General features: G+C 37.9%; 2 protein-coding genes across 7 annotated transcripts in view; one reads left to right on the top strand and one right to left on the bottom strand.

Annotated features, from left to right (window-relative positions):
- The window catches only part of APPL1 (adaptor protein, phosphotyrosine interacting with PH domain and leucine zipper 1), a 34,522-nt gene extending 26,970 nt beyond the window's left edge, over positions 1-7,552 (top strand). The window contains exons 17-22 of the mRNA XM_055558253.1: positions 437-611; positions 712-748; positions 1,606-1,752; positions 2,327-2,377; positions 2,667-2,756; positions 3,689-7,552. Coding sequence (XP_055414228.1) covers positions 437-611; positions 712-748; positions 1,606-1,752; positions 2,327-2,377; positions 2,667-2,756; positions 3,689-3,835 — 647 coding nt within the window. The 3' untranslated portion in view covers positions 3,836-7,552. The remainder of the gene's footprint in view (positions 1-436; positions 612-711; positions 749-1,605; positions 1,753-2,326; positions 2,378-2,666; positions 2,757-3,688) is intronic.
- On the bottom strand, positions 512-26,021 carry ASB14 (ankyrin repeat and SOCS box containing 14). 6 transcript variants are annotated; one of them, XM_055558254.1, is made up of 13 exons: positions 25,901-26,021; positions 25,169-25,310; positions 22,500-22,544; positions 21,686-21,819; positions 21,428-21,586; positions 18,749-18,994; positions 13,803-13,974; positions 12,797-13,340; positions 10,552-10,705; positions 9,453-9,653; positions 8,224-8,486; positions 1,923-3,766; positions 512-638 (listed from the first exon to the last, which is right to left on the bottom strand). In XM_055558254.1, exons 2-10 carry the CDS (start codon positions 25,288-25,290, stop codon positions 9,475-9,477), a joined length of 1,755 nt encoding a protein of 584 aa, XP_055414229.1. In that variant the 5' UTR covers positions 25,291-25,310; positions 25,901-26,021; the 3' UTR covers positions 512-638; positions 1,923-3,766; positions 8,224-8,486; positions 9,453-9,474. The 6 variants fall into 6 exon arrangements, with proteins under 6 accessions (XP_055414229.1, XP_055414232.1, XP_055414234.1 ...); XM_055558257.1 differs by having other exon boundaries at positions 8,224-8,295; XM_055558259.1 differs by having other exon boundaries at positions 13,025-13,340.
- Positions 26,022-26,603: the final 582 nt, after the last annotated feature.

Below are 26,603 nucleotides of genomic sequence, written 5' to 3'. Positions count from 1 at the left end.
CAGACTTAAGATTTCATTATTCACACAAAATTATAGAATATCATACTTTTGACCTCATAGTCAGATTCTCATTGTATAAGATATCCTTTGACCTTCCTAACAGCTGTTTTCTTCTGGGTCTGGAGCATAATTTTTTTTTTTCTTTTTCCCATACTTATTTACTTTGATATAATTTCAAACTAACAGTAAAGCTGTCAGAATAGTAAAAGGAATTCTTTTAACTCAGAATCACCAGTTGCTGAAGCATAATCTTTTGCTGTTGGAATTTGAGATCTTACTTTTTCTGTAACATGAACACTGTAGTTAGGAGTTATTTCTGAGTGCTTCTGCTAGAGTGAATATTTCACTGGAAAACCTAAAGAAGGCATTGTATTTAATTCCCTAGGAAAAGAAATGTGGGATTTAAAATTACATAATGTACCTTGTTTTGTTGTAGAGTCTATTCTTCATCAGTTGTTTATTGTCCGATTCCTTGGTTCTATGGAGGTGAAATCAGATGACAATCCAGATGTTGTTTATGAAACAATGCGCCAAATTTTAGCTGCCCGAGCCATCCATAACATCTTTCGTATGACAGAATCACATTTATTAGTCACTTGTGATTGTTTAAAGTAAGTAGTAATCTGTCCCTCAAAAAACTGTGGGGAAAAATATTTACATAATTTTAGCATAATTAACATTTTCCCCTAAATTTTATTTATTTATTTATAGGTTAATTGATCCACAGACACAAGTTACAAGGCTCACGGTGAGTTCTGCATGTTTAAAGCTTTAAGTGTCTTTGTACATATACACATCTTACATCTGATAATCCTGATTCTGTATATTTGGATATGGAAGCATGAATTATGATTGATTTTTAGGTGGTTATAATTGAGTTTATGGCCATCTCTCCAAAAAAAGTTGTAACATTCCATGTAGTTGAAAGAATCAGTGCAGTCTGGTGTGACATTTAGTATTTATATTTATCCGTCAGTTAGGGAGCATATAGCATACACTAAAGAAGGTAGCTCAGATAGTAAAGCATCTGCCTACAGTGCGGGAGATCTGGATTTGATCCCTGGATCAGGAAGATCCCTGGGTCAGGAAGATCCCTGGGTCAGAAAGATCCCCTGAGAAGGAACTGGCAACCCTCTCCAGTATCCTTGCCTGGAAAATCCCATGGACAGAGGAGCCTAGTGGGCTACACAGTCCATGGGGTCACAAAGAGTTGGACACGACTGAGTGACTAACAAAGAAACTAACAAAGAATTAAAAGGCCAGCATGGTTGAGTTTATTTTATAATTATCTAGTTTGAAATAGCTGCAGGTGTGTGCTTGCTTAATCATTTAATAACAGAGACCATATTTATTACTGAATTTGACTTTGTAAAATGTGTAAATGACTAATGAATTCAGTATTCGACAACCTTTTAATGTTCTTGGCAATCCAAACCAAATGTGAGATTGTTTGTTCTTGGATTACCATTCTGTTAAGAAAAATGATTGACTCTAATGTTCTGTTTATGCTATTTAATAACTAAGTACGTGAGTTTGTCATATATAGAAGTGCTGTTACAATGGTCTGAAAAAATCTCACGTTTGCTTCTGATGTTTTCTGTGCAGTTTCCATTACCCAATGTAGTTCTGTATGCTACACATCAGGAAAATAAGAGGCTTTTTGGATTTGTTCTTCGGACATCAGGAGGGAGAAGTGAAAGCAATTTGTCATCAGTCTGTTACATATTTGAATCAAACAACGAGGGTGAAAAGGTACTTGGCTTTTCAAAATGTGTTTCTATTGTGAAATATGTGTCAAAGTTCTTACTAAGATTTCTGGATAAAACTCCCAAACTTTGTCTAGTCCAACTGAGTTGCTTCACCAAAGCCTATTGTTTTGAAGAGAGCTGAGCTGATGGGTTAGGCTATCTGACTCCACAGACCTGTGTCTTCCTGGCCATTGAGAGCTGTTGCAATCTTCTGGCTTCATTAACTTGTCTTGGGAATCCAAAATATTCCCATAATCAGCCATTTCCAAACATCTCCAGCTTAGAATAGCAGCAGTAGCTGCTTGCTTTGTTCTTTGCGGCTTTACCATCTTAGTGATGAATCTGAGATAATAAGAAGTGAGGGACTTGAAAAATGTGAGAGCCAATGGTAGGAGCTCACAGACTGAAGAAAATACACAGAGGCTTGGTTTTGGGGCTGGAACATTCTTAAATCAACTTTTGTTTGAAAAAGTGTATTATAATGAGTTATGAAACTAGTTATATCAGCCATTTGGATACTTGAAATTATCACTTTGATGTATGAACTGTCTGAGTTTTTCTTAATTTTCCCCCTTTAGATTTGTGATTCTGTTGGATTGGCAAAACAGATAGCATTGCATGCAGAACTGGTAAGAATCTAAGATACTTAATTATCCAAGAATATTAACTCAAGTAATATAAGAGCTTTCATATTAACAAGTAAATAAAAATGATTTTGCTATACAAAGTTAACAATAGATGCTATTGCTGATATATAGCATTTAGAATTTGGATAAATGGCTAACATTAGGATGTAAATTTTTGGTGTGCTTTCTCATATAAATGCAAATAATAATTTGAAAGGTTACAAAGGTAATATTAATTGAAAAGTTAGTTATTGCATATTTAATTCATCAGTTGTATTCATCTATTCTTCAGGATCGCAGGGCATCAGAAAAACAAAAAGAAATAGAGAGAGTAAAAGAGAAGCAACAGAAAGAACTCAGTAAACAAAAACAAATTGAGAAGGTATGCAGTCTTAATGTCTAGATCTTCTCTGACCAGGTATGATGTTTACAGAGAGTTTCCTTAATTCAGCACTGTGACTTTCATATTGGAATTTTCAAGTGAAGTTTCCATTTCCACTCGCTTAGCTACGTCATAAACATGATTCACAGCATAGCAGAAAAGGATGACATCTGTCTTCTTGGCTTCACTGCTCGGCTTGTGGGATCTTAGTTCCCCCACCATGAATGAACCCGGGCGGGCCCTCAGCTGTGAGAGCGCAGAGTCCCAACCACTGGACCACCAGGGAATTCCTGACATCTGTCTTCTGATACAATGTTTACATTATAGTTATATTGACATGTAGTGTGACTTCTTGTTGTTCAGTCGCTAAGTCATGTCCCACTCTCTGCAACCTCACAGACTACAGCATGCCTGGCTTCCCTGTCCTTCACTATCTCCCGGAGTTTGCTCAAACTCATGTCCATTAAGTCAGTGATGCCATCCAACCATCGCATCCTCTGTCACCCTCTTCTAGTGTGACTTGCTATTTAGCAAACAAATATTCCAGTGAAGGTTGGAAGGTTGTCTCCTCAAAGCTGGTTTTTTGAGAGGAGATATGTATGGCTTTCATCAAGGGTAGTTAAAGTATGTATGTCTGTATATACTTTCTCTAGTTTATAGTGAGAGATAATAATGGCCTGAATGTAAGTTGTTAACTGTAAAAATGCAGATGATAAAATGTTGACTTTGATAGGATTTCTGGAATGGTGTCAAAATATACTTCGGCGTTAACATTGGTGTGTGTAGTCTTTGTTTTCAGTAAGTTGCCAGAATTATGCATACATATTTATGACAAAAGTATGGAAGTTGTTCTCAAGTATGTATTTAACTGCTTAGTTTTCCATTTGATTGCATATAAATTAACTCAGTTTCTTTTCTGTCTTTTCCAATAGGACTTAGAAGAACAAAGTCGGTTGATAGCTGCTTCCAGTAGACCAAACCAAGCCAGTAGCGAGGGGCAGTTCGTTGTCCTTAGCAGTAGCCAGTCAGAAGAGAGTGATTTGGGAGAAGAAGGAAAGAAGAGAGAGTCAGAAGCATAAACTTATCCTTGCTTTTTGGTTGATAGTTCTCCCCCCTTGGAATTTGTTGACAATTTCTGTGGTAGAATGGCACAAGGTAACAACAATGTTGAACTATCAAGGAGACTAAAATTTGTATTTGCTTCTTTAACTTCATTTTTTAAACTAATATTGACCTTGATAACTTAGGTTTGCGTTGATTTTTTTTCCCTGAGAAGTAATATACTATGCAGTAACTTTAAATTCCACATGTCTGAAAGAAACCTGTTCATATCCCTGAAGTAGATTGCTGAGGAATTACAGTTGCTCAAGCCTTTTCTTCCTTCCAATTGTGAACTTATTACCTTGCATCGTAATTGGCTATGACCATAAGAAATCATTTATTCTTCAGCTTCAGATATTCATGGATATGCTCCCTCTCTTTCATTAGGAACATTTTGCTGGCAGTGAGGAAGCTTTTGACTGAATAGGTTTAAAATCCTTATATAGAAGATTTTTCAAGTTTGCCAATATTTTAACAATGTGCAATAGGACTTTTACAAAGTAGAGGTTTTAGACTTAAAGTTTCAAATTGTGGCAGGTGGTACTGTAGATTTCAGGGCGTTTTCTTGGATTGCTCGCATTTCTCTGATGGACTATACCTGATGCCAGTGGGAAAGAAGCTTAAGTGTTTTCATTTCAAGATTGCTACAGCCCTTGGCATTTATTATCACATTCTTAGTTCTCAGGTTGGGACTTGAATTATTGCTGCAGAGCAGTAATGGTTAAAATAAGATTTTGGAATTTACTAAAGGGAATTTTTTTTTGTTCAAATAAGTTTTAGATTAGGATTTAACATGTAAAGATTGTTACAGGATAAATACATTGTATTTTCTGCATTGTGTGAAATAATTTTTATTGAAAATCAAGGGACATTTAGAAAGAAGTTCTATAGCAATTATGTTTCCTGCTTAAAGTAAAAATTCCTAGAATTTAGTTTAAAAATGTAATCTTTTAAATTTCAGACCGATACCCACAGTATTTTCATAATTCCATGTTTTTATAAAATACTGATCACCACTTTATATCCGTGTAGGCAAATAATATGTGAGCAGAGAATAATTTGCACTAATTATTGTAAATACTTATCCTCTTTAAATGAGTATAGTAAAAGGTCTAATTCCATGAAAGCCTGAAAAGCAATTGAGTGCTTGGTCGAGGAGAGTCAACCCAGGAAGGATTTTAACCTGGTGCCAAGGTTAAAATGACACTTCTCTACTGCCTAATTCTATGACAGAACTTGATTTTTTTTTTTTAACTCAGATTTTTAACATTGCTGATAGAAATTATGTTCCTGTGTTTCACATGTAAAAGTACATATAGCCACGTTAAATATATTGAATAAAATATTTTACATAGTCATATATTTAAAATTTTCAAGAGATTAGCCACTAATTTTACAAGGAAAAAAGCCTTTTGTTATTTGACATAGTTTTTTTCTTCTTAGTTCTGATTCAGAAATGGCATATAGTTCTCAGCTGTTTCACAATGTATATACACTGTTTTCTGTAGGAATGGAATAGATAATTATATATAGGATTGTGGTGTTTTTTTTAGCCATGTACCAAATGGGAATAATGATTACTTAATAATCATTATTTTGAAGCCTTATGTTACCAAAACATACAGTAAAAAAGTAGAAATTTACGGAATACTTTTTGAAAAGAGTTTATTTTGTCCTTGCTTAAAGGGAACGCTTTCACAGTAGTTTGTGCATCATTCCTTTTTGTATAAATTGAAATATCTTCTGTGATCAGCATTTGGTTAGCCATGGCACATCCTGCTTTTAAGACGTTTTTGAGGATTAGTAAGCTTTTTGTCTCAGTAAGTCTTTTGTTTATACTATAAGGTTGCCACCTCACTTAGTTCAGGTGTAACTTGTCAGCCACCATGCAAGGAAGGTGGTCAGCATCAGGAGACAGGGTTAACCAGGCTGGTGCTTTGCATGGTAGCAAAGCGTTGCCCTTGGTGAGCGCTCTCGGGCAAAATGTAGATGAAAGGTAAAGGTACTGAGACTTAGGCATGCTGGACAAACTTGTGGCTTTTCTTAAGTCATAATCTTGTTAGGAATTTCTACAATAACACACTCATGCCCGTAGGTCAGACCAGAGCGCATTCCAATGCCAATCAGAAGTCATGTGTGGGCTTAACAATGTTAGATGATTCAACTTCTGTTTCATTGCTGTAGAACCATGTGAACTATTCCATTATGGCAGATACTTAAGCATCAACTTTAATAAATTCTATGTTCTGTTTAAAGAAGGCTCCCCATGGATTTTTGGCTTCCCTGGTAGCTTGGACAGTAAAGCGTCTGCCTACAATGCGGGAGACCCGGGTTCGATCCCTGGGTCGGGAAGGTCCTCTGGAGAAGGAAATGGCAACCCACTCCAGAATTCATGCCTGGAAAATCCCATGAACCGAGGAGCCTGGTGGGCTACAGTCCATGGGATCATAAAGAGTCGGACATGACTGAGCGACTTCATTTCATTCATTCAAGTTGATCTTTGTTCCCCTTTGAAATCCCTTCAAGCTTTTGGATGCTCTTGGTGGTAACAGCATTAGATTTTGGGATATCTTTCTCAGATTCAAACTTGCATTTAATGGTTTTTAGACATTAACAAAACGGATTCTTTAAAAGGAAAGAAATTAAGTCTACCTAATTCTGCTAGGCACTCGTGCTTCCTGTGTCAACCGTACTTTTATAACTATGGTAATGAAGTCAATAGATAGCAAACTAATTATTCCTTCCCCCTTGTAAAATTGAGAAAACTTGCCAACAAGGAACTGAAACTGTTATCTTGAACGTAGTCCCCAGTCTAGTTTTTGCCATGACTATAATGATTATAGTCATGTGTTTAATTTCAATTTCCTTGGGTTTAATTTCAAAAGAATTCTCAGATTCCACAGTATAGAGGTTGTAAATTTATGTTACTTTTATGCTTGAGAAAAGGATATTGGGGTGTTTATACCATTCTATGTCACATGTAATCATGTGTGGTAAAGGCATCTGAGTTCTTTTTGAGTTATGTATAGGAACTGCAAGTATTTGAGTTGAATCCTCTTACACATGCTGACAGACTAAGAGCCTATGTTTTGCAAAATCTGTCACCCAAATTAATAAAATTAAAATATTAACATTGACTTTGATAACAGTCTCCGAAGCATTCAAACTGTACTTTAAATATTCAAACACACTGATTGTAGCAAGCAAGTCTTTGACTTTATTTTTAGCAAGTTTGGCTTACTCTTCTTTCATGAGATTTTTTTTTCTTCCATAGTAATTAATACTACATAAAAAATTGAAACTGGAACTATATTATACTTTTTAACTAATCTCTTGTGGCTGTACTCATATGTAATTTACTTAGGTTAATATGAGAACCGGGGAGTAAGTTATAACTAATGTGCAAAACCGCTTTGTATATTTGGTGATTTTGTAATGTAAGTGAATTGGTTAATTCTTATTTCACTGATACTATTAATCGTGTATATGCAATTAAAAATTACGCTACATTTCTCTTTAGAATTAAGTTTGAAGAACCTGACTTTATGTAATGGTGGTATACATGTGGAGTGGAGAACTTATTTTTTCATTATGTCAAAATAAGTATTCCTGATAAGGCTTCAGGAAATATGCTGTTAGGAGATTTTTAATGTATAATAAAGTCCATGATTTTTTATAGTCTTTTTTGTATGAAATATGTGGTATATACTCTGAATTTTATTGCTCCGAGTAATTTCAAATGATGCTTATAAAACAAATGGACTTTTTCTTAATCTTTTATGATACTACTACACATCTAACTCTATTGCAATCCCATAACAACTAAAATGGGGGAAAAATGTCACTCATGGGGAAATAGTATCAAATCTAGTGACTTTTTTCCTGGACTTTTCAGTAATTACCCTAGACATGTTACAGTGTATACTTGCTGTGCTTGGTCCTATTCAAAGGAATTCCTGTAGTTTAAAGGACCAGGTTATTGTGTATGCCAGCTTATGTGGGCTGGGCCTGTAGTTGTAATACTAATGAAAATACATCCGCTGTGCTCTCTGTGGTTCCCTATAACATTCACCAAGTTCTGTTCTACTGGCAGTTTCTGTTTTAATTTGTTTTGAATTTTATGAAATGTATACATTCGTAGGAGGTCCAGGGAGTAGATGAAATTAACTTTAGAATTATATAATTTATCTAGATGCATGTATATCCTAAATATATTTGTATATGAACATACATATAATCTAGCACTCATTTATAAACAGACACCACACTTTGATTAAAAAAATAAAAAAACTATTCATGCCAGCTAGTTTTGCAAATTTTCTATGTGAAAACTATATTATAAAAGTAATTTTAAGTCTGTACTTACTGAAATAGTCTATATAGCCATGAATCCCTACATCAGAAGGAAATCATACTGCTTCAGTTTCCGTAAGAAGGACTGTATTATGCCAAAAAAAAAAAAAAAATGTATGCTAAGACTGAACACATAAACATCAAGCTATAACTGACTGGGCCTGTGGCCTTAATCGTGCCCCTCTGTCCTCTGTGTTGATGTGCCATATGATGTTACACAGGTGCGGCTGAATGAATGTCTTCTCAGTTTCTTTCCTCACTTCCACATCCAGAAACCTGTATTTAAATGCAACACAGAATATACAGAAACAAAATTGTAAACTAATATCTATAACTGCTTTTACCAGTGAGCCACTCCTCTCTGTCTATGGGACTGGACTCAGTGTAGAAATCATAAACCATCATCCATTTGAAAACACTTTTAGTTTTTATTCCAGTGATCACATGAACCAATAAATGGTAACGCCTAGCCAGGGTTTTGTGGAAAGAAGGAATACATGTATCCCATTAATGATGAAACTGCAATTGAAGATTCTCTTTCAGCTGAATTACCTCAGTACTGCACTCTACACATAAACAGACACTAAGCTGGTCTTGGGACTTCTGTACAGGAACAGCTAATTTCTAGGATCATGTACTTGGGTCAATACTTTATTCATTGTAGTCACTAAGGCGTTTTATATATGTATTTCTCTATAAAAAGTATTACTATTAAGAATTATCTTGAATTATTTGGCCACCTCATGCGAAGAGTTGACTCATTGGAAAAGACTCTGATGCTGGGAGGGATTGGGGGCAGGAGGAGAAGGGGACGACAGAGGATGAGATGGCTGGATGGCATCACTGACTCAATGGACGTGAGTCTGAGTGACCTCCGGGAGTTGGTGATGGACAGGGAGGCCTGGCATGCTGCGATTCATGGGGTCGCAAAGAGTCGGACACGACTGAGCGACTGATCTGATCTGATCTGATCAAAGGTAGCATTTATTATTTTGGGCATATAAAAATATGAATTCATACATTTAATGTAAGATCAATATAGCATTAGAACTGATAATCTTAGTTGAAATTTTTACTTTGGGTTTTATTTTTATAAAACTGCCTTTCAGAATGCTAGCCATCTATTGAGAGGCTATGTTCAGAGTGACTCTCTGAAGAACCTAGACTGCATTGAGATTTTAGTCGCCAGGTAAAGTGAGAAATACAAGTCAAATTTTAAGAAAGACATCTGCAGATCTGTACCTTTTCATCCAGAATAGTTTGATTACCAGGTTCCTGTGAAAATTCCTTGTTCATAAAGGTCGTATTCTTTGTAAAGTACATATGCCTTTAGACGATTGGGTAATGGAAGAAATGACATGAAGACGGGGCAGCGCAGACGTAAACGTCCCATACATTTCCGGATCTTGAGGCGGCACAAATGTTTAAGAGAGCGAGGGTTTGCTAAAATGCAAAAGAGGCACATTATCCAAAAGGAATAAGAATTGATTGATTTTTCAGTGATCTTAGCCAATGTATTTTATACTTAAGCCACCAAGATTTTCCTTTGTTGTGACCAAATTGGGAAGTAGCTTTTCACTTCTCATTGCAAATCTTGTAGCTATGGTTTCAGACCACGTCATGTTAGATTCCAAAGACTGGCATCAATTGTAGGTCTGGCCTGTGAGACCTAAAGCTCCTACATCTACATGTATTAACCCCCTGTCCTGCCCCTCGGGGTCAGGCTAAAAACTAAAGACTCTGGGGGGAAATTAGATAAAAGAAATTCTTCTTAGTTTGACTTAGGTGCTACAGTTTTGTTTGAAGGGTCATTTACTATCCTTTAGAGTCTTAGATCTTAGCATTTTCTCATCCCTGTTTTTAGTGCCATTTCATAGTTGGTTTTTTAAAAAAATATTTATTTGCTTGCATTGAGTCTTTTTTGCACCTATCAGGATCTTTATTTTGTTGTAGCACAGTAGTTGCGGTATATCGGCATGTGGGTTCTTTGTTCCCTGACCAGGGATTGAACCCATGTCCCCTGCAATGGCAAGCTGATTCTTAACCACTGGACTATCAGGGAAGCCCCATTTCATAGTTTTTAATTCCTGTCTCTATGGTGTTCCATGGGATCAAAAGAAAATTATTATCTGCCTATATAATAAATAATTATGTAACAGATTTCATCTATTGGGAAATGGTTAATAAGTACACATTAAGTATATACAATAACATTTTTTTGGTAGGAATAGTCTTTTTCTTGGTTTCTTCAGGTCAAGCTTTTAACTGAAGAGAACAATGTTCTGCAAAACAAGAGTTCAATTAGTATTTTTTGGTAAGAATGTTCAAGAAAGAAACTTACTCAAGATAAAATGGATTTCTGACCAGAGGCCCTGTTTTTGGAGCACAGCTTTCAACTTTGAACAGATCCTAACTTGGTCAACATAATCAAGCATCACTCGAACAACCTTCCCAGAGAGATGCTGCAGCCACGACAAAGTTATTACTTCACAGAACTGAGGAAGAAAATCAGAACCATGAAAGTAAATGAAAAACTTACGTATCTGTGTTTTAACATAGTCATCAAAAGAACACTGCACTCAGAGTCAGAAACCAAAGGTTTCAGGTTCTTCGTTTACAAACGAAGGTGTCGAACAAGAAAATATCTCTTGACTCTTAACATTGGGAAAAATGCATACATGCGTGCTAAGTCATTTCAGTTGTGTCCAACTCTTTGCAAACCTATGCACTATAGCCCTCCAGGCTCCTCTGTTCCTGGGTTTCTCCAGGCAAGAATACTGGATTGGGTTGCCATTTGCTCTTCTAGGGGATCATTGGGAAAAATATTTACTACTAACTCTCCTGAACTTTGTAAGATACAATGAGGATTTAAAAGAGACTGTTAGATAATATTTATTACCCCTTTGTTTGCCCACACTGCTGTCTGGAATAAAGATTACATTTCCAGCTTCACTTGCATCTAGATGTGGCCACCTGACTGTCCTAGCCAATGGGATGTCAGTGGAAGTGTGAGCAACTCCCAGAATGTTACAGAAGAGCAAAGCGTGCACTCCTTCCTGCCAGTCATCCTGCTCATTGCAGTGTGGGTGTGGGTTTCTCCTGTGAATCATGGAACTGTCCAGTTAGAACACTATTTACATTTGCCTTTATTTTATGAAAGGGGAATAAGCCATCTTATTAGAGCCACCTTTATTTGGGGTTTTCTATCATTCATAACATAGTCCCACCCTGATACTTGAAGTGTAAGATAGTTTCTACCTTTATGTGATTTACATGTCCTTAGACAAGATAAGCGGAGAAGGCAATGGCACCCCTCTCCAGTACTCTTGCCTGGAAAATCCCATGGACAGAGGAGCCTGGTAGGCTGCAGTCCGTGGGGTCGCTAAGAGTCGGACATGACTGAGCGACTTCACTTTAACTTTTCACTTTCATGCATTGGAGAAGGAAATGGCAACCCACTCCAGTGTTCTTGCCTGGAGAATCCCAGGGACGGTGGAGCCTGATGGGCTGCCGTCTCTGGGGTCGCACAGAGTCGGACATGACTGAAGCGACTTAGCAGCAGCAGACAAGATAAGATGCCCATGTAAGAAGGCAAATAATACTATATGAAAATTCAGGAAGCCATACAAGATGACATATTACCTAAATTAACCAAGTCATTCATTAATTATAACTTAAAAGTAACATACAATATTAAAATATTTGCTTTTTATTTTTCAGAATTGATCCAAAGATTTTTTTCATTATATTTTCAGATTTTAACAATATGAATTCAAGTATTTATAGTACATCTACCTGAGAATAGATCTGTAAGCTGATGAAGGTGGTGAACAAAAGCTTACATTCATGTATTTGTAGGGAAGGCAGATAATCAGTAAAATATTAAAGAATTTCAGAAACTGGTAAAAGTTTATAAAACTTTATAAACTGGTAAAAGTTTATAAAAGCATTAAAGAGAATGATTAGGAAGCAGAACTACCTTAAATAAGATCGGTAGGGAAGGGCCTCTGAAGAGGTAGCACTTGAGATGAGGCCTGAAGGGTGGCAGCTATTTGAAAAATCAGGGGAAAGGCTCAAGTTGGGGAAAACAGAAGTGACCAGTTAGGCAGGGGGAAAGTAGGAGACTGGTGTGATGAAAGCAAAGAGAAAAATGTCTCAAGAAGAGGGAAGTCAGCAACATTTACTGGGATTCTTTTTTCACCAGAAAGTAACAGAAAAGAAAATCATTAATCAAATGGTTTAGAGTCAAAAACCTAGAGTACAGGGAACCCAGAAACATTCTAGCTAGATAACTCACTTCTTCAAAGCAAAAGCATAACTGCGATCATGTAAGGCTGCAATCATTCTTCACAACCTTGTGCAGATGTTGCTTCATTTGTGAAATCCCCCGAGTAGAGTTAAATCACTTTTTCCTCCAAACTGTTTCTGTACTTTTTTCATCTTTCTGTCATCAGGTTTATCATATATTTATCATATTAAAATCTTTCCAACCAGAGCTTCTGGGAAGAATGGAATTTTATCTGTTGCTGTAGTTCAGGGCCACCAATAGTAACGACACGGGTGACAGCTGCTGTGGTGGTACTTACCATTGTATCTTTGATAACTGTAGACGTCCAGCCTTCAAAAGCATAGAAAGGATGAGCTTTGTCTCCATGAGGACAATCAAAGCATCGCTCTGTGTCATACCCGTAATTCAGCAGCATCCTGAGCATGACTTCGTCTTTCAGTGTGTATTGCAGTGCCGATGGGAAATGTAAAGGGTTGACTCTGCAGAAGTAATTAACGTTCGCCCCGTGCCGTAGCAGCAGACTTACCAGCTCGTAATTGCCCATCCTGAGGGCTATCTGGAGGCAGTTAACTGGGTCTTGATTAGGCAAAGCTCCAGCACTCAGAAGCAGCTTAACTGAAGAGACGTCACCATTTGATACAGCGAAATACAGAGCCGACTTCCTGTGGTCATCGTAGTGTTTGCGGATTCTCTGATCGAGCATGAAATTCACATCAAATCCCGCCTGGATGAGAAGTTCCAGACATTTGGGGTGTGCTCCTGCTGCTGCACAGTGAATTGGACTGATGCCACTCCGCTTAATGGCAGCAAAATCAGTAACGGGAACCAAAATCTTCAGAGCTCTGAGACAGAATTTCAAAGTGCACTAAAATTTTTTTGTTAAGATGCAGCATTGACCTGTTTGTACTTGCTTTATACTAGCACTGGGTGGTATCAGTATCAGGTAATATTTAGACACCCCAACCAAAAAAAAAAACAAAAAAAACAAGGCATAGTTCCTGCATGCAAAATCTCTGATACCAGGTAAAGTTACAGGTCTAAATAAAAAGTTCAGAATTATCCCAGTGAGACACAAGGCTCCCTGCATTGCCAAGTGACCTGATAATAAGATAGTTTTATGTCTCTTCAGTGGCTACAGAGGATATCTGAATTTACCAATTCCTAGCTGGTCAAGAGTTTCTTAATTTAAAAAGGGGTGTTGAAGTTGGAGGATCAGAGATGAAGAATATCAAGTTCCCAGAAACCACCCCCCCCAATCCCATAGCTATTACTATTTCTATTAGCAATAGTGTGGTTGAACTTACAACAAGTGACCTCTGTCAGCTGCTACATGAATGGGCAGGTGACCTGAATTCTTAGGGACGTTGGCATCAGCTCCATACTCTAGCAAGAGAGTCACAGAGTCTGGATTTCCTCCGCTAGCAGCTTCAAGTAAGATGGAAGAAGAGTCAGAGGCCTGACCAAGAGCATTAGCTCCTAAGAGGAAAAAGAATGATGGTATGCAAAGAGTCTTTTCACTGTATTGCTTAAGTATTCTCAAGTATAAATACACGTGTTGGCTTTCAGAGTAATTTTATAAGCTACATGTTTCTAACTTAAGAATCCCAGGAGAAATAATTTTATAGGTTTTATTTTCAGACCTGCATACAAATGCTTGCTTACCTCATAACACACATATAAGATGGCACTAACCATCCTGTTGAACTATGTCACCATGAATCTAATGAAGATCTTATGGTGGAAAGGGATATTTGTTCTGTTTTAATTTGTTTCTAGGAGACTGTGCATACTAAGAGACACTAGCTGTTCTTAGTTGAAGTTGGAGACTGCTGATAGTTAAAAGGGTATATAGTACAGTACCCTGTAAGTTAAGTGCTCTGTGAATGGTGTGGGGAATAAGAGTATAGACACAGGCTGTCTTCTTGAAGATCTCAGGGCTGGGGCTGTAAGTGGGACTAGGATGTGAAGGAAGGAGAGATGAATTTTGGGTCAGTTTTGGAAGGCCTCTGAGTAAAATGGGCTTTCAACAAAGAGTAGCATTCGAATGGACAAAAGAAAAGGAGGACACTCTGGTCCCCTTCACAGCTCATGTAAAAAAAAACCATGGTGACTTTAATTTAGTGTGGACTCCATAATCATTAGAATATAAAGTGGCTGCTCCAGAACCCCAGTTCTAGAATGCTTTAAGAAGTGTCTAATAAGTCCCCATGTAATGAGTACTCACTATGCACTAGTTCCTTTATGTATACAGTAATTTCTAAACTTCACAACAACCCTAGGAGGTAGATGCTAACATCTTCATTTTAAAGATGAAGACACTCAGCTTCATTGAGATTAAATTACTTCACCAGAGATGCACAACTAGTCAGCAAGATAGTCAGGATTCATGTCAGGTGGACCAGACCCGGGGCCTATATCTATGATGATGCTGTGTTACCAGTCTAGCAATGCAGGGTGGTAAGCTAATGTGATTTGGAATGAGACAGTTGTGGGGTCAAAGCCTGGCTCTGTTATTTAGTAGCCATGTGCAAATGACTGTAAAGGGGCTTACCTAAGGGAGACGCCCCCTCACTGAGGTCAACCCATACTGGTTTGTTTGTTTGTTTAAGGTTAAGGATTTAAAATCTGTTGCTTCTCTTGTTTCTTTATATTTTAATCAATGATCTACACAAAAGGTTGCAGATGAAGGATCCAGTGTTTACTTTGTTTTTCCAGCTAATGACCTGAGCCATCTCTGACAGCACTCATAACATTTTACTTGAAATGTTTTATGGCCATTGATTGGGAACTAGCCTCTCCTTATATGATAGGAAGGATTTAGGTAAGTCTAAAAAGCAGAAGCTGAAGTTGAACAGTTCTGTGAAGACCTACAAGACCTTGACTGGAATGCAAAAGTAGGAAGTCAAGAAACACCTGGAGTAACAGGCAAATTTGGCCTTGGAATACGGAATGAAGCAAGGCAAAGACTAATAGAGTTTTGCCAAGAAAATGCACTGGTCATAGCAAACACCCTCTTCCAACAACACAAGAGAAGACTCTACACATGGACATCACCAGATGGTCAACACCGAAATCAGATTGATTATATTCTTTGCAGCCAAAGATGGAGAAGCTCTATACAATCAGCAAAAACAAGACCTGACTGGCTCAGATCATGAACTCCTTATTGCCAAATTTAGACTGAAATTGAAGAAAGTAGGGAAAACCACTAGACCATTCAGGTATGACCTAAATCAAATCCCTTATGATTATACAGTGGAAGTGAGAAATAGATTTACAGGACTAGATCTGATAGATAGAGTGCCTGATGAACTATGGAATGAGGTTCGTGACATTGTACAGGAGACAGGGATCAAGACCATCCCCATGGAAAAGAAACGCAAAAAAGCAAAATGGCTGTCTGAGGAGGCCTTAGAAATAGCTGTGAAAAGAAAAGAAGCGAAAAGCAAAGGAGAAAAGGAAAGATATAAGCATCTGAATGCAGAGTTCCAAAGAATAGCAAGAAGAGATAAGAAAGCCTTCCTCAGCAATCAATGCAAAGAAATAGAGGAAAACAACAGAATGGGAAAGACTAGAGATCTCTTCAAGAAAATCAGAGATAGCAAGGGAACATTTCATGTGAAGATGGGCTCAATAAAGGACAGAAATGGTATGGACCTAACAGAAGCAGAAGATATTAAGAAGAAGTGACAAGAATACACAGAAGAACTGTACAAAAAAGATCTTCACAACTCAGATAATCACGATGGTGTGATCACTGACCTAGAGCCAGACATCCTGGAATGTGAAGTCAAGTGGGCCTTAGAAAGCATCACTGTGAATAAAGCTAGTGGAGGTGATGGAATTCCAGTTGAGCTATTTCAAATCCTGAAAGATGATGCTGTGAAAGTGCTGCACTCAATATGCCAGCAAATTTGGAAAACTCAGCAGTGGCCACAGGACTGGAAAAGGTCAGTTTTCATTCCAATCCCAAAGAAAGGCAATGCCAAAGAATGCTCAAACTACCGCACAATTGCACTCATCTCACATGCTAGTAAAGTAATGCTCAAAATTCTCCAAGCCAGGCTTCAGCTACATATGAATCATGAACTTCCTGATGTTCAAGCTGGTTTTTGAAAGGGCAGAGGAACCAGAGATCAAATTGCCAACATCCGCTGGATCATGGAAAAAGCAAGAGAGTTCCAGAGAAACATCTATTTCTGCTTTATTGACTATGCCAAAGCCTTTGACTGTGTGGATCACAATAAACTATGGAAAATTCTTCAAGAGATGGGAATACCAGACCACTTGACCTGCCTCTTGAGAAACCTATATGCAGGTCAGGAAGCAACAGTTGGGACTGGACATGGAACAACAGACTGGTTCCAAATAGGAAAAGGAGTACGTCAAGGCTGTATATTGTCACCCTGCTTATTTAAATTATATGCAGAGTACATCATGAGAAATGCTGGGCTGGAAGAAGCACAAGCTGGAATCAAGATTGCCGGGAGAAATATCAATAACCTCAGATATGCAGATGACACCACCCTTATGGCAGAAAGTGAAAAGTAACTAAAGAGCCTCTTGATGAAAGTGAAAGTGGAGACTGAAAAAGTTGTCTTAAAGCTCAACATTCAGAAAACTAAGATCATGGCATCTGGTCCCATCACTTCATGGCAAATAGATGGGGAAACAGTGTATGACTTTATTTTTTGGGCTCCAAAATCACTGCACATGGTGACTGCAGCCATGAAATTAAAAGACGCTTACTCCTTGGAAGGAAAGTTATGACCAACCTAGACAGCATATTCAAAAGCAGAGACATTACTTTGCCAACAAAGGTCCATCTAGTCAAGGCTATGGTTTTTCCAGTGGTCATGTATGGATGTGAGAGTTGGACTGTGAAGAAAGCTGAGCGCCGAAGAATTGATGCTTTTGAACTGTGGTATTGGAGAAGACTCTTGAGTGTCCCTTGGACTGCAAGGAGATCCAACCAGTCCATTCTGAAGGAGATCAGCCCTGGGATTTCTTTGGAGGGTATGATGCTGAAGCTGAAACTCCAGTACTTTGGCCACCTCATGCGAAGAGTTGACTCCTTGGAAAAGACTCTGATGCTGGCAGGGATTGGGGGCAAGAGGAGAAGGGGACAACAGAGGATGAGATGGCTGGATGGCATCACTGACTCGATGGACGTGAGTCTGAGTGAACTCCGGGAGTTGGTGATGGACAGGGAGGCCTGGCGTGCTGCGATTCATGGGATCACAAAGAGTCGGACACGACTGAGTGGCTGAACTGAACTGAAAAAGCAGAAAGTTGTTCTGTGCAGTCTAGAAAATTGGAAACCAGGACCATCTGTTGTTAGAGAAAGAAATAAGGCTTCTGGACACAAATGGGGAGGAGAATAAAGAAGATAATTCTAATATTGGAACTTAATGAAATCTTGGGAAAGATTTGCTTCTTTGAACAAAAGCTTTAGATAATAAACTGCTTCGTCTCACAGTGTCATCAATGGGGGGGTCTCCTCAAAGACAGTAAATGCCAAAGTTCTCTGAGCCAGGGTCTCTGCGAGTTAAACCAAGATCTAAGATGTCCATAGCTACAGCACCGGTGGCAGGAGACAATGTGTTGAAGGGAAGTCGTGCAACCGGTACCATTGTCGAGCCTCACTTTTCTCAAGGGTAAAATGAGAATAATGCCTGCCTCACAGGGTTTGCGGAAGATTGTCTGAGATAAAATAAGCAGCTTAATACCTGGTGTTGAGAAAGTAGTCAACATATGTAAGTTGCCTTCTTTCCCCTTCACTCAGTTTGTTTATTACTAGAGAGAACTAGGACTCAAAAAGAAAAAATCAGGAAGAATTTCCTAATAATTCATCTGGTAACAAATTGGACTGCCTCATCACTTAGCTCAAGCAGAGAAAACATATAAAGGATTTTGTGAAGTCTTTCATTCTATGAATCTAAAAAAGAACAGTCACACACAAAAATTAAACAGAAAGCAACCATCCTCTTAACATGGTCAGGGAACATTAAGTAGAAGAGTAAACTGCAGCCTAGAAATTTCAGGGAATCTACTTCAGAGCAAGTAAGAAGTATTCAATCCCTATATTAGGTTTTTTTCAGTAGCTAATGTATTAACATGTACTTTCATGAAATATTAAGCTTAAATGAAATGTTAACTTCTATTACTTTGAAGCTCTCAGTGAAGAGGAGAACACTTTGGCCATGTTACCCTTTAGTAAAAGTGTGCTGACTGTATAGAAAAATCTTGCCTTTCTGCAGTAAGAGTTCCATGATTTCAGTGTGTCCGCTTTGGGCAGCAAGAGCAAGAGGAGTGAATCCGTAGGAGCTCTGTGGGTCAGGGTATGCCCCGGAAGCCAGCAGGAGTGCCACTATGTCCCGTCTGCCCAGCTTGGCTGCTTCGTGGAGCGCTGTCCTCTTGTTGGAACACAACAGATTGACATTGGCTCCATGGCTGATCAGCAAGGAGGCCATATCATAGGAGTCCTGTAGAACAGCTGGGAAATTGGAAGTGAGGGAGGCGTCATGTTCAACAGGAAATTCAGGCCAGAGTATCTGATCAGCTAGTTTCCCTCAGGCTTCTTAAGGAGTTCTTCCTACCTGCCCTCCATGTGCCAACAATTTGTGCTTAGGAAAAAAATAAGGCACATATTAAGTAATATTAATAGTGTTTTAATCAATATGGGCTACTTGCTTTTAAGTCATGACCAATTATTCATTGTCTATTGGCTACTTATGGGCTGAAAAACAAGGTTTTCATATATCATCTTTATGTTCTCAAGAAAATAGGAACTTAAGTATCCAGTACAGCCCCAGGAATGTTTGTAGTTGCTTTACATAAAGAAAAACAAAAAAAGCTATAATTAGGAAATAATTTTTAACCTCACACTTTGTAAACCAAATTCTCTAACTGGTATTTATGCATTTATGCTGTTAATTCACATTTGGATGATAATCTTTAGTCCTTTAAGATTCTAGAATTTAATTTATCCATTCACTAATTGTTGGCACCAACTGTGTCTGAGGAATCTTGATAGGTGTCAGACACTGAATCAGGATGAATCCTGCTCACCACCATTTATAATGTGCCATATAAAGAGCTGCTGCTAAGTCGCTTCAGTCGTGTCCAACTCTGTGCGACCCCGTAGACAGCAGCCTACCAGGCTCTCCCATCCCTGGGATTCTCCAGGCAAGAGCACTGGAGTGGGTTGCCATTTCCTTCTCCGATGCATGAAAGTGAAAAGTGAAAGTGAAGTCGCTCAGTCGCATCCGACTCTTAGCAACCATGGACTGCAGCCCACCAGGTTCCTCCGTCCATGGGATTTTCCAGGCAAGAGTACTGGAGTGGGGTGCCATTGCCTTCTCCGATATATAGAGCTATAATTGCTCTAAGACTAGAAATATGGCGTACCCAAGGGTATTGAGTCTTTTTTAAATCATGGAGTTGGCACTTTGTGCCCTTTCATTCTAGAAACACATGTCCTTTGTTTTAGGAAGTCGCTCTCTTGACCTGTTTCATTGATGGCATACTGCCACCTTGTGTGCTCTTTCTACTATTTCTGTTATTCACATGTTGCCCTTCTTCAAAGGTCATCCTAGTTCTCTTAGTTATTTTTCTTTCCTATTTTTCATTTCTTTTCTTCAGTTATGTGAGATAAAGCTTACATAACTTTATCTTACAGCATTTTTTAAAATTTCTACCATATTTTTAATTTTCAAGAATGTTATTTGTTCTTTTTTTAGTAGTATCCTGATATTTTATTAACTTTCATTGATTTTTCTGAGAAAATTAATGATAACTTTCCCTTACATTTTATTTTCCCTAAATAATCTGTTTCTTCCAAGTTGTTTATCTTTGCTTGTTGGAGACCTTTCTCAGATAGTCCTTGGATATCTGCTCATGATTAAGAATTGGAAACTAAAAATCTGACTGGAAATTCTAAACACTGACTTAACTGAAGGTTGATATGCCTGGGCCATTTGTTGGGCAACCTCCAATTTCACTATTTTTAGTTCTTTCTCCTTGAGCTAATCAGAGAAGCCTTCTCTTGGAGGGTGAAGTTCTAGCTGCCAGCTTTCTAGAATTTGGTGGAGGAGAGCTGGGGGATCTCAACTGGTGTTTGCTTAATTCCTCCAGTGTTTCAAATCCAGTATTCCTGCCCTTGCCTAATAATCTCCAGTCCTGAGAACCTTTGCTTACACTATTCAGAGAATAAACCTCCAAAATTTTGCTGGGGTGGGGGATGAATCTGACCCAGCAGGGTAGATTGGGAGAAGTAATCTAGATACCTGAGTACTGGTTTCTTAGTAGTTTTCAATCAAACTTTCTATTTTAGCTGCTGTTCTTCATCCCTGTGTTCCAGGAGTTAACTATAGCCAACAGTTTTCAGGCCTTTTGATACAACTGCCCTGGTTTTTGGCTTTCCCCACTCCAATTTAAGATTTGGCTTTCTTGTCACTTATTAATCATTGATCTATCTGCTCTTCTGATTTTTAAAAATCATGTTACTCTTGTCTCCTCTTCCAGTCTTCCCATTCTTCTGTATCTTAACCCTTTAAAACATTTAATGAACTGTACTTCTCCTGAAGACTCAGGAGGCAGCAAAATTAGTCATTCATATTTAATCTGCCGACTTTACCCAAACACTGGCTGCTTCTTCCTACTCTGCTCCTCTTCTATATTTCTTATGCCAAGATTAACTTGTTCAACTGGGGTATCAGGCAAACAACCAGCTCATAACTGGGCAGACACTTTGCCTCACCTCGCAAGCCAGTCTATACAAAGCTTCTTGGGAGTCAGATACCACATGTGGTCAGCTGGGACTAGTGACAGTGCTGCAACTATGCACCCAAAGACTGCCTGTGAAGCCCCTGGGTCTAGAGGAGACACAGGCCACAGACTGTTCTCCAGAGCCAAGGTGTTACTTTACCTGTAAGAAGAGGTGAATTGCCTTCAACATTCTTGGTATTTGGATTGCAGCCATTGAGAAGGAGAAAACTCACGTTTTCTAAGAGGCAATTACTGACAGCCAAAAACAGTGGCGTCTCACCATTGTGGGTGGTTTGCTCCCACACACTGAGTTTTGAGGCTGAAATAAATCCAATTAGACCACAGAGATTAAAATATGAAAATAAATTTTAAACGTATTTCTCAGAAGCATCAAAGAAGAGTTGTAAAGGGAGTTTACCTTTCAGGGTGATTTCCAAAATGTTCTTATTTAATTGTACTGCAGCCTTATGGAGAGGAAGCCAGCCTTTCTCATCTGCTTCATCAAAAGCTGAATGGTACTTGGTCAACTGTGACAATACATCTTCCTTACCTATTAGTATGTCAAATGAGGACATATTCACATTTGGCACACGTACAAGGCAGCCCATACCGCTTCTGAATTCCATCATCAAGGTTAGTGCATGAGAGAATGAAATTCTGGCACCGCCTTTTATGAAAGACAAATGTAAATCGCATAGGGCAAATCAGGGCTTCCCTGGTGGCTCAGACAATAAAGAATTCGCCTGCAATGCAGGAAATCTGTGTTCGATCCCTGGGTACAGAAGATCCCCTGAAGAAGGAAATGCCAACCCACCCCAGTATTCTTGCCTGGAAAATTCCATGGACAGAGGAGCCTGGCAGTCTATAGTCCATGGGGTCACAAAAGGTCAGACATGACTAGGCAACTAACACACACGCAGGGAGATAAGCAGTAAGATCTTTCATCTAGCATTCCATATCACCTGGGTCTGTGAATACCTGTCATCTTATTACATACAGAAAACAGTTCTGTTCACCAAGGAGCCCAGGAGCTCTTTGCTAAGTTGTGCTGAAGTAGTTTCTCTCAGGAAAGCCCATACCAGACTCCTGACAACCAGCGGTGGACTCCACAGTGTTCGGCATTTGGGAGACCCTGTTTCTAGGCTCCTGAACTCAGAGGGAACATGCTGCTAGTTGTCACCATCACATCTTACCACAAGTTGAAGGGGATAGAATAAGAAGAGTACTTAACTGTCTCTATTGTTTCAACTATCTTCTTATAGTAAGCACTCAAAAAGCTGCAGGGGAAAAAAATACATGTGAAATTCCAAAACTGAGGAAAAAAGGATATAAAGCAAAAGGAAAGGGTAAAGGCAATAGTAGTTAACCAGGAGTAAACTTATAATGAGGCCATAACTGAGGCATAATAGAAATACGTCAAAACGTAGTATAAACCCTTTATGTGCTCCAAAGAAACTCCTCTCTCATATGTCTTCCTCATCAGTTTCTTTAGGGCAAGAACTGTGAGAACCCAGATCACAGTTGGCCCTCAATCGATACTTGCTGAACTGAATCAAAGCTGTCTAGGACAGAAATGTCATATTATCACATTAAAATTTAAATCACCACTCTATAGTGTCACTGAGTTTAGCAAAAATTATTTTTTTAAAAAAGTAAATAATCGTGGTGTAAGATTTAAAAAAAATATTCATGGTCAGAACCTGTGCTCAAAAAACACTATTAGCAGTTTTTTAAGTAATATTTTTATTAAAATATTTACAGTTTTAAAGAACAGTTTATGGATTCATTTTGATATTTGGCAAAACTAATGCAATTATGTAAAGTTTAAAAATAAAATAAAATTAAAAAATAAAGAAAGAAAGAACAGTTTATGGATCTTACATTATTTTTTAAATCTAGTAAATAACAATTATCACCTTTCCATTTTTCTTTTGATTATTCAATGAATCTAGCTTGAAGAAAATAAATTCCCTTAGACAATCTGTCCTGCTTACAATCTGGTCAACCAAATTCTCTTAAACATTTAAAACTGTACTTATTGATTTAGCATTGTATTAGTTTTCTATAACAGCTGTGTGAAATTACCACACACTGAGTGGCTTAAAACAAGACAAATTTATTATGTTCTGCAGTTCAGGAGTACAGAATGGGTCTTACTGGACCAAGGTCAATGTGTTTGTAGTGTAGTGTTCCTTCTGAAGGCTCTACGGAAGAATCCACTTCTTCGCATTTTCCAGCTTCTAGAGGCCACCCGCATTTCTTAGTTCATTGACCCCTTCTTCCATCATCAAAGCTAACAATGTTGGGCCATGTCCTTCTACCCAGATATCTCTCAGGATCTCTTTCTTCTGCTTCTCTCTTCCACATTTAAAGACCCTTGTGATTACATTGGGCCTGTCTGGATAACCTAGGATAATCTCCCTATCATCAGCAATCTTAATTCCATCTGCAAACTTAATTCTCCATTGCCATATAAGGTTACATAGTCATAAATTCTGGGGATTAGGACTGGACATCTTTCTGTTGGGGGGGAGCGCTTTATTCCTCCTGTCTCAAGTATATGCTTGTTTCCTAATTCCTTCAAGTACCTGATCAAATCAGTAAACTTTGCTAAGTATCATACAATTCTTTCAAATCTAATAACTGAAATGTATAACTATAGTCAATTTTAATTTCTTTGAAACATTTCAATACTCTTAATTAAAATCTCTTTTACCTTTCAATGTAAAATCATGACTTCAAAGTTAATCACAAGGTTAATACAACAGGTAATCCAATGAAATCCAATTTCTTTACAAAACTTTTAACTATTTAAAGATTATTTTAAAGATTGTTTCTAAATTTAACACAAAAGTGTAGGAATAGTGTGATAAAGAACAAAGACTCTGAAGCCAGGCTGTCTGGCTCTTTACTTACTAGCTCTGTGACTTTGGGTTAGTCGCTTAATTTCTCTATGCCTCAGTTTCTTCACCTCTAAGTGGGGATAATAATAGTACCTACCACATAGAGAGGTAATGAGAATTAAAATTTAAATGAGTTAATATTTATGAAATGCTCAAAAGTGTGGCACACAATCACTCCAAGTGAGTGTTACTTTAAAAAATAAAAAAACCCAACTGTAGGTTTGATAAACTTCAACATCTCTACATTTAATTTTAAAATCTCTTGGAGTTAAAACACATTTATCCCATTTTACCTCCAGCAGGCAAATAGAGGTCACCATCCCAAGCAAACGGTTTATCACCCCTGATAACTACTCGGGGGCTTGAAACTGCTGACCAGCCAGACAGCATTTGACTAGGTGTGCTTGGCTGCAGATACCCAAAGGCAATATCCAGGGCAATTCTCCAGTTGTGGCCATCACATCTTACCACAAGTTGGAAGGGATAGAATAAGAAGAGGGGTCCATGGAGTCCTTTTCTAGTGCTGTCATATCAGAACTCTGAATCTGTACCCTTCCCAAGGGGTAGTCTCTTCTGGGTTTAAGTTCACACAATTATTCCTTCTGATTTGAATCAAGACTTTACCCTATCCCACCCACCCCACTAAGACTGACAACAACTTGTGGTGTCTTGGTGGATTTATACATTTCCTTGATGCATTAGGGTTTTCTAGCCCTTCAAATTCTCCTCTGTTTCTCCTTTTTGATTTCCAGTCTGCCTCTCCTCACCCGTATTTGTAACTAACCTCCTCCAACTATTTTCTTTACTGCCTAATTAAATTCTGAATTATTTTCTAATTTCTCCTGTCTGGTCAGACATCGTCTCGTAGATACTATTTAAACGATAGCTCCTTGAGTTCTGACTCTCTCTTCTGTTTTTGTCATAACACTATCATCATGCTTATGACAAAGTCTCAACTGTTGAATACCTATAATGCATTGCCAAAGAGATACCATTACCTCTCATCCTCAGGTGACTGCTGTGCAGTTCCTGGCTTGTGACTATCCTGTAAACTCTGTTGAATGATGAGCTGCGTGTCAAAGTCATCATCGATGTCTTCATCACTGGTGTAATTATCCATGTGGAATGCAGACAGATTTACTTTAAAGTCAAAATGAATTAAAAATATTTTTCCAGTTGTGGAAACAGATTATCAACCAATAAAAATTATAAATGAAATTCAGAAAACTAAATCATAGGATTGATAAATGAAAAATTGCAAAATTTAGAACACAAAATATTCATTTACAATTTTTTCGAAAACTCCAAAGAGTTTTCTGAACTGCCACAGATTCAACATAAATTAGAAATTTTCCATGAGTAACCATCTACTTAAAAGCTTACTCAGGAAACACAAGTTTTCACATAAAACTTAAGTCAGTACCATTGTAACTATGAAAATGTTCATACTGATCTATTTTAAACTTAGCTTATGCGTTTTTCTCAGTGATTATAGCATTCACTCAAAAGAATATCATTCCTACATGCAGTGAGTATTATGCTAAAAGTATTTTAGTAAATATTAAAAATAAACATGTTATAGGAATAAATGTGCTCTCATAATATAACATTTAACTGCAATAGTGGGGGAAAGCCCCTGTATATTTTATTAGGCAATATCTCAATGGCTTTAAAAGAACACTTCAGGTTTAACATAGAATAGGTTTGATCACATACCAAAGACGTTTTACCTTTTGTGATATCCTCTAGGACAGCACTGAAGTTTTCACTGTTAAGGATTAGCACATCAGAATTTTCATTTATATTTAGGATCTCCACTCCCCAGTAGTGACTATTCCATTAATAGCTTTACTATAAATACTTGATCATAAGACAGTCTGGCACATTCCCCTTGTTTTTTACATGTGGTTTAATTCTGTTTGGAAACATGGTCTCTTTACTTCACTGCTGTATTCAAGAAATTTAAAAGATGAAACATTTCATTCCTGGAATAAAATGCTTTACCAGGAGGTTGATCGTGTGAGGTGAACTCTTCCTCTGAGGACTCATGCACATAGCCATGGCAAACCAGAACCAATTTTTCATGTAAGAGAGGCCAAACATTTTGCTCTGACTAAATTATCAAAAATGACTGTCCCTATGGTCCTGATTCACTGGGAAGCTGCACCTACATTTTCTTTGAATTACAGAGCTGCAGCCTAAAATATCCAGGGAATCCTAAAGAAGGAATTAACTCCACACAAGATAATAAAATTTTGACTATAATTTTGTTTTGTTGAAATGTTTAAAAATGGATAATGTACACTAGTATTATGAACACATACTAAATAATAAGAATAATAACTATTAAAAATAACACAGAGCCCACCTAGCATTTCCAATTAAATGTGAAGCAAATGCCAAGAAGCATGATACCACCTCCAGTGTGCAGCA

This window comes from Bubalus kerabau, chromosome 20, assembly GCF_029407905.1.
Source record: "Bubalus kerabau isolate K-KA32 ecotype Philippines breed swamp buffalo chromosome 20, PCC_UOA_SB_1v2, whole genome shotgun sequence".
NCBI classification, from domain to species: domain Eukaryota; kingdom Metazoa; phylum Chordata; class Mammalia; order Artiodactyla; family Bovidae; genus Bubalus; species Bubalus kerabau.
The sequence above is the reverse complement of the archived record's forward strand: the minus strand, read 5'-3'. Positions and strand labels throughout refer to the sequence as shown.

Bases quoted from the DNA above. Each gene is read 5' to 3' on its own strand.
- ASB14 (XM_055558254.1), bottom strand. From the start codon at position 25,290: ATGGATAATTACACCAGTGATGAAGACATCGATGATGACTTTGACACG. The intron at 22,545-25,168 runs GTAATGGTATCT...TTTCCCCTGCAG, and splicing joins CAGTCACCTGAGGATGAGAG to CTTTTTGAGTGCTTACTATA. The intron at 18,995-21,427 runs GTAAAGTAACAC...CCAATTTCCCAG, and splicing joins CAATTCACCTCTTCTTACAG to CTGTTCTACAGGACTCCTAT.